Source organism: Chelon labrosus (genome assembly GCF_963514085.1).
Source record: "Chelon labrosus genome assembly, chromosome: 23".
Classification (NCBI taxonomy): domain Eukaryota; kingdom Metazoa; phylum Chordata; class Actinopteri; order Mugiliformes; family Mugilidae; genus Chelon; species Chelon labrosus.
The window spans coordinates 11,703,140-11,715,187 of NC_140356.1; the positions used below are offsets into that span (position 1 = coordinate 11,703,140).

At 40.4% G+C, this 12,048-nt stretch overlaps 1 protein-coding gene across 3 annotated transcripts in view; it reads left to right on the forward strand.

Annotated features, from left to right (window-relative positions):
- The first annotated feature begins 11,448 nt into the window (after positions 1-11,448).
- The window catches only part of ptpn12 (protein tyrosine phosphatase non-receptor type 12), a 39,723-nt gene continuing 39,123 nt past the window's right edge, over positions 11,449-12,048 (forward strand). For all 3 annotated transcript variants that reach the window (XM_084573130.1, XM_084573129.1, XM_084573131.1), the window contains exon 1: positions 11,449-12,020. In XM_084573130.1, the coding sequence (XP_084429256.1) occupies positions 11,919-12,020 (102 nt within the window). In that variant the 5' untranslated portion in view covers positions 11,449-11,918. The remainder of the gene's footprint in view (positions 12,021-12,048) is intronic.

Below are 12,048 nucleotides of genomic sequence, written 5' to 3' on the forward strand. Positions count from 1 at the left end.
TACAAAATTAAATTCTGCTGGGAAACATGGCCTTTCAATCGCTTGAGGCACAACAACGAACAAAACATCATCATAATCTCAATACAAACCAGCAACGGGAACAGAAAGCTTAGTGTTATATGAGTTCCAGCTGTATAAAACTGTTGAATTCACACAACACTGACTTACATCCCACACCAAGCTGCCACTTTAGGACTGTGTTATGGCTGTATTACCACAAATCTTTGTGTACATTTAGCAGGGTGAAACAAGCTCAAACTGATGGTATCACGCTAATATGTTGGACCTCTTTTTTTTGCGTTGGCCAAATAATGTCGTCAACATCAAAAGTACGATTTCCCTCACACCAGTAACAATATCTGGTGGGTTTGTTGGGATCAGTCAACACAGTGTCACTGGGTAGGAGAGGTGAACCTTCCTCTAACAGGACTGTGTAGAAATTCCTTGGTTTACGAGATGTGGTATGAATTAAAGACATCAAAGGTGTCTCCAGCACCTTGTGTTCGACAGGTGGTGGGTCTAGCTCTTCCTGGAGCCTCTTAAACTGTGACAGAGGAATCATTTTTACTGGGTTGTCATCCACGTACTCCTCTCCTCCTTCTCCTTCCACATTTGTACCATTATCTATGTTTACAGTTACACCATAGTCCCCGATGCATTCCTTTGCTTTCCCATCCTCCACATTTTCTTGCTCCATTTGGTTGTTGCTGTCCTTTCTGATGAACACCACTGGAACCATTTTCTCCGCTAAACCCAGTTTGTATTTCCAGGTGCTCGGATTACACGATTCGCAAATAAACTGGGAACACAGGAAAAATAAAAACATGTTTTGTGTTTGAAATTATGTTGGATTAACGTTAACTTTTGGTCCAATTGTACTGTCATATCAAAGTACTTACATAAACTATTCCAACAGGAAGGGCGAGTAAATAACACAGAAAGACTGCGAGAAAGACGGCAAAGGGAATACAAGTGATGCTTAGCTGAAAGATGAAGAAAAAACATTTTTTAGAACACTTCTTCAGATTCACCTACTAAATGTGAATTCAGTGTGTATGTATGCAGTGATTCTTACCCAAATTTTAATGACGATCTGAAACGCGGAGCTCTGGTTTTCTACAAAACTCACGACTGTGGGAAGACAAGGCTGCAAATGCGCACATATGCAGTAACTGGTTAATAATGAATGCTTTTTATCTGTTCATCACAAGGCGGCAAATTGAAAACCTATAGGGCCCTGTTCAGACCTGGTGTTAACATGGATCCTGAGTGGTCCGATCGGGTGTGAGCACATCCCGAGACGCATTTGACATTGGATCACCTTTGAGGGATACAGTTACGATATTAGTTCTGTGAAGCTCTCTTAAATAGCCTAACTACCACGTTCTACTATTCGTATCATATCCTCGTGTCAGGGCACACACAAGAAACAAAGCTGTTCGTGGTTGTGAAACACATTCTACTGAACCCCAAATGATCTTGGTGTTTATTTGCATACTGCAAAACTGTGGTCAAGGCGCATGTGGAGACATATTTCATTGCCACGTGTGAACATGACACATACTTAACGCTGCACACTCGTGATCCGATCACTCAAGCCGAATGCTAACACCGAGTCTGAACAGGCACTGGGCAAAAGTAACCAAAAGGGCAAAAGTTTAGCTGAAAGACCTGGTATGAAACAATATTCTCTTTAAGTTTAACTAGATCACCATTTTACCTTCTCATAAACAAGGCTGTTTCCAACCCCAACCTAAAACAGAAAGGTGAAATGTAGTTACATTACGCCTCCATCACCTTACTGTATGCTAATTTCACAAAACACACGGGTGACGTGCAGTTATTTCTCAGAAACTCAAAAAGTAGAACAACTCACACATGCAGAGGAACCATCCTCTCCGTCACACAAGCAGGAGTCTGGAATCGAAGACTCCCACTCTTGGTAGGTTTCAAGTCCGCAGCATTTAAACTGGAGTGAGCACACACACATGCAATGCTTTAGAGCCATTCAGAAATTGTTACATTTCATTTCTTAAAAATAGCTGAATTCATTAAATTACATCCACAAAGTCACATTTCCTTACCTCAGTCTGCCAGCAGTGCACGTTTTTATGTGTGTCTGCCAGCTGGTTTTGCAAGTTTCTTTGCGTATTCTTGAAAGGTAGCACAGCGAAGTAGCGCCCCTTAAACTTCTGCATCTCCTAGAGTGAGATGGAAAGACACACACTTGCAATTATTTGTTGGCTTAAAGATGGACGACTAATGGAAAAGTCCTGTTTAGGACTAGGACCAGTGTGTAGGATTTATTGGGATCTATGAACAATATCTACAGGGTGGAGGAGCGCCACAGAGCCACGCTGCGTGGCCATGTTTCTACAGAAGCCTAGAATGCACAAACCAAACACCGGCTCTGAACAAGGCATCTTGCGTTTTCATACACAGTCTCCAAAAGACGCTTGAGCAGAAAAATAATACAAGTTGTGCAAATGATGTGAAATGTTATGCATGTCCTGTCTCCTAAGTGGACGATTGCTAACTTCGGAAGAACTTGTGAGCTCTCGTGGTTAAGACATGGCAAGTCGAGCACACAAAATGATCAAAAGGTAACATGAGCCAAAAGTTGTGAAAACGCCATTGCTTGGTCGTTACTGGTGTATGGAAGCCACCAAGGTTAATGGTGTAGCAAGCTAACAACTGGGTAACTTATGCAAGAAAGGTAAATGCATGATGAAAAGTTGGGGCATTTTTACCCAGACAGAAAGATTTCTCCTACTTCTAAAAAACATGTTACAACCTGTGAACTCCTGGACTGTGAATACTACAAAAGGGCGACACTGAGGTTGCAATCTTCCACCACTAGATGGCACAAGATCCCGCACACTGGTCCTTTAACCCCAGGGCCAAACCGTTTATTTTTCCAAACACATTCAGTAGACATGAGAGAGGTATCTGTGTTCTTATCTAGCGCACATGTAAACTCCCCAAAATGTTAAACATTAACGTAGCTCACATGATGGTCACTTAGCTATCTGCATGACAGCTTTGCAAGCTCCACTGTGGCTGAACTAGTTACTGTTTACAGTATTAAAGTATACAAGAAAGATGTGATTAGCCCACCTGAATCTCATGTGTTTGGAGACGATCGTAATAAACAATCATAATGACTGCAAGAAGGACCACAGCAATGCCCTATGGACAGACAACAAATCAAAGACAGGCAAAACAATTGCATTAGGGTTTCCCCCCCTAGGGGAGCACAGTATGTGCATCATATATCACACCCAAACATTCAAATACCATTTGAATGTAGCAGCTTTTCTTTCTCCAAGAGCCCAGCAGTATCCACATGCAGACCACCAGATTGCACAATGACCACCAATACACTATCCTGGCCTCTTCTTTCAGCTTGGACGCAAACTGCAAGAGACCCCAACCGCATCAATACACAGAGCATTACTTTGACTTTAACAATTAAACTTGAAACAGTTCAGAAAAGTCTCGGTCAGATTTGTAGGTTACCTGATCAGCTTGTACTTGATCATGGTGATGAATTAACTATTGTTTTATAGAGAACATACCGCATGGCTTCTATTTGTTTTTATATATACATATATCAAATGAGCACAAGACATTTTTGTCTTTGCACTATTTATAATTAATAATCTGATGCATGAAAAACCTCTTACCTCATCACCGAGCCCGCAGTCAAAGCTCTGGCGGTTCAGAAGGTGTCCTGAAAATGTGAAGATGAACACCAGAACACACCACGCCTGGGGACATGCAGCATGCAAAGTTCACACTTTATGAAAGCAACAATTGATTGATTTTACACTCTATCTATCTATCTATCTATCTATCTATCTATTTGTGAAAACAATAGTCTTACGGCATATAGCAAAATCAGCGCAGTTATAGTCCACATCGTGGGACTGGGCTTCCTGAAGATGGGCTTGTTATTCGTCTCGGCAGTCATGTCTTCGCGATTTTAAAATTGCAAATGACAAAAAAAAAAACAACACATCAGCTCCTAGGATATACTCGCCAGGAAATCAGACCAACTTCTCGCATTCTTCTTTGTGACATCCAGGCTAGGATCATTGACCGTATTTGGCTGCGAGGTGTACACATGGATGTACAGCGTATGCGCATGCGCAATCCCAACTGCATCCCGGTATCTCCTTTTCTCTCACATCTCGAATCTTTTATGATTACGGGAGGGCGCGGGAAAGACGTATTAGAGCACAGGTGTCAAACATACGGCCCGCAGGCCAAAAGCGGACCGTCAGAGGGTGTAATCTGGCCCGCAACATGAAAGATACAAGACTGCACATAAAAGACTGCAGTTTTTCAGTGAAAATAGCTGCTTGTCTGCTGTTTTAGAAAGAAAAGTGGACAGAACACAACAATAGGACCCATGGCTAAACAGCAGACAGCAGTGTGCCCAAATTGCATTTATTTTAACTTTACTTTTACTTTATTAAATGTAAACATTCTCCTAATTTACTTGTCCTTCTTTGCACTAAAAAAATGGGGAAAAGTCTAGAGTTGTTATTCCGTTAGGTCACTGGTCCCTTGGTAAGTGTGTGTCTTGAAATCTATGGTGTAAAAGTCAGCGACACAGTGAAACATGATGAGAGAAGTTTGTTTATGAAAATGTGATAAATCAGTTTCCTTTATTTCATCAGTCCTGACAACATTCTTGTCAGCCTGTTCTGGTCTTTTTCAGATTTTACTGAGCCGTCCTACTCCTTGGCCTGGAACACTTCACTGTTGTATAGCTCTTGTATAACAAGAGACGCCTTAAGTGATGGGCCTGTACAATTTCGTGCAAAGAGATATGAAAGCACAGACTGCTTTGGCAAGAGTTGAGCACAATATAAGAAAAAGATACTCAAGCAGAATAACTTAAACTAATAAATGATCATTTTGGTTCTGTGCATTATAACTGTCAGCTTAAAAAGGATGAGGAGGGTACAAGGCCTGTGTTTAAATCTGTCATGTGTTTCAGACTGCTCTTCTGCTCTTACCTGCAGTTTCTCATGCCAGTCCTGCTGTGGATGTTGCAACCTGAGGCCGGAGCGTTTGGAAAGAGAGCCTGAACCTCCTGCTGCCCACTGCTGGGCAACTGCGTCAACTGATAATGGGGGAAGGTGGGTTGAAAAATGTCACCCCAACCAACTAAAACAGTACAATCCAGTTAAATCCACAGTGATGCAAGAATAACAACCATCTCATTTTAAAGAGTGCTTTTAGCCCATTTACTTGAAGCAAAGCATCCTCCGCCACTGCCAGAGATAGTGGATACTGTAACTTCCTATTCAGACTACAGAATAGTAATCTGCTCTTTATTCTTGTGTTTGTTTATTTTTTGTAAAATGAAAGCTCACACAAGTATCAGGAAATAAGTGGAACTATATGATGTTAACAAGCTGCTTGATTTAAAAAAAATATTAATGACCCCCAACTTGCACATGTTGTCCACTTGATGGCGCCAGTAGACAATAAAGGTTATCTCACAGTCACTAAAACGGAAATATTTTTAAATCATCATTCCTTAACTTAAGAATAATTTAAAAAAGAAAAAAAAAAGACAATCAGACAGGTACAATAATGATGGATTAAGCAAAGCTATATTTTCATGTTCAGTGAGCAGCATTTGTTTGTAGACACTTGTTTGGTCTCTCAATGCTGTCTGCTGTTTCTTTGGACTGGGACAATAATGTGTCAATATACAAGCAGGGAATCTACGTACAATTGCCACTGCCATAAACCCACTCCATGTGAATCGCGTATAGTATTTTTAAACAGACTGGTTCACGGAGACACAAACACATACGCACACAAATGCACAGCTCTCAAAAGTTAGGACAGTAATTACATGTCTAAATCTGACGGAGCGTCCAACCACTGCTGTCTGGATCCCTGCCAATGAATGTGTGTGTGTCTGCTTGTGTTACTCATGTTGTGGGGATGTAAATCTGCTTGCATAGTCTCATTGCGGGGACTTGCCAGCCTTTTTGGGGACAAAACATATATCTAAGTGAATAAATAATTAGCTACTGGTATTAAAATTGGTTTGATTCAGTTTAGAGTTAAGGGAAATGTAGAGGGTTAAATGAATGTGCTGTAAGTCGATTTAGCGTCCTCTGAAGTAATAGAACCACAACTGTGTTTGTGTGTGTGTGTGCCATCGGTGAAGACAGAGACAGGCTGGCTGGAATTTGTGGAGGGATGGGCGACACTGAGGGTGTTGCTGCATTCAAGAACACGGGGTGAGTGAAGAGGGCTGAGCAGCAGTGCCACATCACCCACCACGCCACTTGGTCTGCTTTACACACGTCTCCCACACATCCACTGAGTGCCAGATTCATTCACCCTGTGTCACACATTAGAATTATTATCTAATTATTATCAGATATGTTCTTTTGTGGCTCATTAATGCTGTCCTTTTATGTCGTTAAAATAGTTATAACAGTCCTTTGTTACCACTTGCACTGCGGTAACATTTGGTTCTGACACCTGTGTTCCCTTCAGGATGAACTGTAAAAACTTTGATTGCTTAGCTATTCCTTGGCTAGTCAAAGTTAGGCTTACAAATATACTTAAAGCAAATTAATAAATGTTAGCATGTTAACATGTTACTAACATGGTAAACATATAGATACACACAGTGTTCAGTGCCTTCCTACTATGTCTTTCTGTAGTTTTCCATAAGCTAGTTCAAGATTCAGCTGGGTCACAAACCAAATTAAAACCAACATCACAATGCCCTTGAGTGGCTTCAACTCTCCCTAACGCATTAATACTGATTTTTTTTTTTTTTTTTACTTTTGTAACTATTTGATGCATTACTGTGACTTTTGGTTCACACAGGTATGCCCCCCTCAGGGTACATATAAATCACTTTTATCCCTAATATAACTTTTATGTAGCATCACTTTCATGTCATGATTTCAATTTGTCCAGTACTTAAACAATGTTTGAAGCTTTGCAACGGTACTTATTGCTACAATACATAATACATAGATTCTATCTTGGCACACAGAGTAGTTACTTCCTACTATGTCCTCCTGTAGTTTTCCATCAGCCAGTTCCTTTAGTAACTATTTGATGGGCTGCTATAAATTAATGTCCCCCTCAGAATAAATTTAAATAACTATAATCCCCGAACTTTTTTATCTACTGTCACTGATGGGCCACATTTTAATTGAATCAACACACTGTTTAACCTCTTGCAAAACTACTGCGAGTGTCAGCATGCCAACATGTTACGGTGATGGTGTGTTTCTTCCTTCCTGAGTATTCAGTTGCTTCATACTACGTCTTTCTGGAGTTTTCCATCCGTCAGTTCCTGATACATGTGTCACAAACTGAAGTAAAATCCAATACCAAGAACCAGCAGAAAAGCCTCAGCTCTACCTGACACATTTATAGAGACGACATTTCCTAATTTGGTGTTCAGATGTAATCACTCTGAATGGCCACAGCCGATGTTTTTGGGGCTTCCAGTGTAGCCAGCGGATATCTGGATAACAGATAACGGATATCCGAGCCAAAACTTCCTGTACCGTGAACCGGTCATTGTTTATAGTCTGACTAGCAAATAGAGATGCGAGAAAATGTGACATGTTAGCCTGCTTCCCTACAGGGTGTGACAGGGTATCCTGCCTCTTTTGTGCACCTTACATATTGTTTACTTGCATGCCACCAAAGGCTAATCAAAAATGATTCATACTATACTCAACTAAATAAAGCAAAATTTTCCAGTAACATAATCTCGTCCCTTGCCAACAGATTCTGCACATACTGTATATATGCAGATATCTGTGTCTAGAGATGAAGATATGATGACTGTGAAGGCCTTATATGGCATGCAGTTGACATTGTTTTCATACTCTTTAGTGACCCCTCATGCCTTGTGGCCATCATCCCGGGAGACATCACGTCACAGAGCATGATATTAATGTCACATCCAGAGACGCACTCTCTGGTTTTCCTTTCATTTCTAACTTTGTATATATATATCACCGATTTCTGAAGCACAGAACTGAAAGGGGCATGGAGCAGTTGTGTAATACGCCACTGAGTCACTCCTCTATCCTGAGGGCAGACATTTTCACCCTTCTTCATTGCTGCAACAGGCAGGCTCACGTTCTTTCATTCTCTCCCCCTCTTTCTGTGTCAGCCTGTTTGTGTGTGTGCAGGCCAGATCTTCTCATCCTGACATGCATCTTCATGCTCTCCCTCTATTAAACGAAGAGACAGAACATGAGGAAGTGGAGAGAGGGAGCATGGCAGCGATGAAGAGTGAAAATGATCAAACAATGTGAAGAGAAAGGTGTGTGTCTGTCTGTGTGAGTGTGTGTGTGGGGGTGTGTGTGTGTGTGTATGTGTGTGCGGGGAGCCTCCCTACCTAGAGGTTGTGTATGGGCTTGTTACAGCAACATTCCTCCACTCAGCTGCTCCTGAATAGCACATACCAGAGAGAGAGAGAGACAGAGAGAGAGAGAGACAGAAAGAAAGAAAAAAGAGAGTGAGTTAAAAAAGGGGAAAGAAAGATATAAAGGGATGGAGGAAACTGAGAGGGCAAGGAACGCTGTGGAGAAGGAAGAAGGCAGAGGAAATTGGTTAAAGGAGCAAAGGGAACTCCTAATAATATGACATGTAACTGATCCCTGTGGTGAAATATTTGACTCTCCACTTCGAGGTCACAGTTCAGGGTCAGATACAGTACAGAGCAGCGGTGAGAAAAGGAAGTCACAGAATGAAGGCTACGAGGTCTTTCTTAAAATATTATACTCCATGCAAACACAAGATGCACAGAAACACAGTACAGTGGACTATAATACTCCTCATGTGTATAGTGTCTTCATCTCTTCCGTCTGCTTGACCTGTTTCTAATGAACTGTGGAAGGAAGAAACAAACAGATACATGCAATAATCCAGAAGCTACACAGTCTCACTTTTCTAGACAAACACACAGATGACCAACAAGACACACAAACAGAGCTTGACATTATAATATGCTATTCATACATTTTATACAAATTAATATAATACATTCTTCGCAAAAGATATGATGTTTACGATAAACAGTAAATATGAACAAAACAACAACACAGCTTGTTTCCTCTTAAATATGACGTGAAATTATTATTGTCAATCCTGTCAACATGAATAATATCACAGAATATTTCATGATATAATATTTCCGTGACTGATAGCAGTGCTCTGAGGTAATTTCTTTGTAGTTATGCTCAAATTGTATATGACTGTCATGACTTTGAGGATATTACAGAACAAATCGGTGTGTCATGCAAGCAAAGACTCCATTGTTAATGAGAGTGATGCAAGATTAGGTTAGCTCTGACGCACACAAACAAATAGAGTGTACACTGAAGCTGAAATCATCAATCAATAAATACATTGGTCCATCAGTTGACAATGAATCAGCAACGAGATTGCTAGCTCTAGCTACCATGTCAAGAGTGGCTGCTTTTTATGCTGTTTATTTGTGTTGACAAGACATGTTCTATGAATACGTCACCTTAGACACTTTAATTAATTTTTTGATTACCTTAAAGGACCACTGTGAAGGGTTTTGTGACATCTAGTGGTGAGGTTTCAGATTGCGAATAAGTACATACCGATGTTGGCTGTCAAGAGCCATTAGCTTCTTGAAAGATTTTGTCGTTGTTGTCTATAATTACATATAGTGCCAATACCATTTTGGCAAATTTTAATTTAGATAGATATTCAAAAAATGTATTTAGTAAATAATACTATTATTACTTCACATTGTGCTAGCCAAGAGCTGTATTGCTAATGTGTGTTAGCTGCTTTCCATGCTAACACAAGCTAGCATTAGCAAAAGCCTGTGCTTACTGTGGAAACATGGCTGCACAACATGGGAGCTATGTAGAAAAAGACGCAGTACCTTCAAAAATTTAGTTCTGAACTAACATAAATTCAAGAATTCATAGTTACAGGTGAGTATACCGTAATAAAAATTGAAAAAAATAAAAATAAAAATCCTCCACAGTGCCCTTTAATGGAGTTGAGAAGAACTTATAAAATGAAAATGAAACTGGAGTTGGTTAAAACAAATATATGGGAAAGAAAGAAAATAAAAGAGAGTAAGAACTATGGGAAAAGGAGAAGAAGCTCAATGGTAGGTCTGAAGATCCTGTTATCGACATGAAATGAGTGTTAAATGAGGACAGAAAACAGGGAGCGAGGGGAAAAGAAAGCAAAGAATACGCTGAACATTTGCTGGGATAACAAGCACATAGGTCTTAAAGACGGGAACATCAACAAGCAGTTTGTATGAGTAAAAAGCTTGTTGGCTCGGTGACAGCGTCCCCTCTCCTTTTCCCTCTTACGCACACTGAATAGATGGGTTTGTTTGTTGTCAATGGTAGAACTAAAGGAAAACAAAGTGACTTGATTACCCTGTCTTCTTGTGTGTGTTTATTGGAAAACAGTTCATCGTGCATAAGAGCCTATTGAGCTCCTGTCCCCTTATAGCTTTAACCAGAATACCAATTGGATTTCTCTGTTCTTCTCCTTGCTTCGTCAGTTACATCACATTTAAATGAACTGAATGCTCAAATTAGCAGCCTTAAACATTATTATATAACACATGCATGAATCTAATCCTCTGCTGCCACTGTTACGAACTGTCAGAACTAGTGCTGCTATATCTTCTACTGTAGCATTTCAACTACCACTACTATTTTTATCACCACAACAATGAAATGCAGGTTCATTTGTATTACCACAGAAAATTTGAGGATGTGACACAGCACATTAACTACTAAACACACACATACACTCGGGGGAATTACAGCCGTGTGACCATCGCTGGCGAAGGTACCCAATACATTTGTTTGTTTCTATTTCTGGCAGTATCTTAATCCAGATTAAATATCTGACCCATTAATCTGTTGGTTGTTAGGTGCTTCTTCTATCTATCTATCTATCTATCTATCTATCTATCTATCTATCTATCTATCTATCTATCTATCTATCTATCTATCTAACCCTAACCCTAACCCTATCCAGACAGACAAACAATATTTTGTATTTCATCAAAATAATGCAAAATCTTCATATATAAATATATTTATATATAGAAACGTAAAATTAAAGTGAAAATGTAATTTTATAAGAGATCTTTGCAAATTACAGCCTTACACCGGAATCATTTAATCATCGATTTAAACGTTAGATTTTCTATGTAGACTTTAAGTCGCGTCAAAATGACGGACACACATATCATCCAATCAGATCTGGAAATCTGGTGGAGTTACATTCGCGTCAGCCAATAGAATTCCAATTCCTGGTCTGCCCTGGCCAATCAGAGACGGCTGTGTCCTGGAAGGGGAGGGTTTATCTTTCCGTTGGCTTTGCCCAGTCCGGATGTTCCCCAGTAGCGAATAACGAGCAGCAGTGTGTGAATGTGGCAACCGAGGTAGACAGGGAGGGGTAGATAGACTGACCGGACCGGGGTTTTTGTCTTTTTTCTTTATTTTTGTGTTCTTGCAGAACCAAGTGTTTACAGTTCACAGCACGCCAGGGCTGTAAACTTGTTCGTCGGGCAGAAAACCGGGCCGCCGCTGCTTTTCTTTGGGACTTAACGGCTGCCGTTGTGAAAACAGTCCAGAAGAAAGAAGGAAAGGGAGAAACAACATGGGGCGATAATAAAAAAAGGTGTCGTGTTGTGAACCGACGATGACTCTCTGGGAGGACCCGTGAAGCTTATTTATTTTTATTTATTCCCCCTCCTCCCTTTTCCCCGTGTGTCCTATTTTTGTTTTATTTTTTGAAATTTCTCCTCCCCTTTGCCAGTTCGGGAGATTATTATTATTATTTTTTTTTTAAAAAAGGAAAAGGCAACATTAGAAGAGGACTGAAGGATGGACCAAGCCGGCATCCTGAGAAAGTTTATCCAGGGAGTGAAGGCCATGAGCGACGGGGACGAGGAGAGGGGAGAGGACAACTTCGGTAGCGACTTTATGGTGGGTCAAAATTAACAGGAGCCTCTCT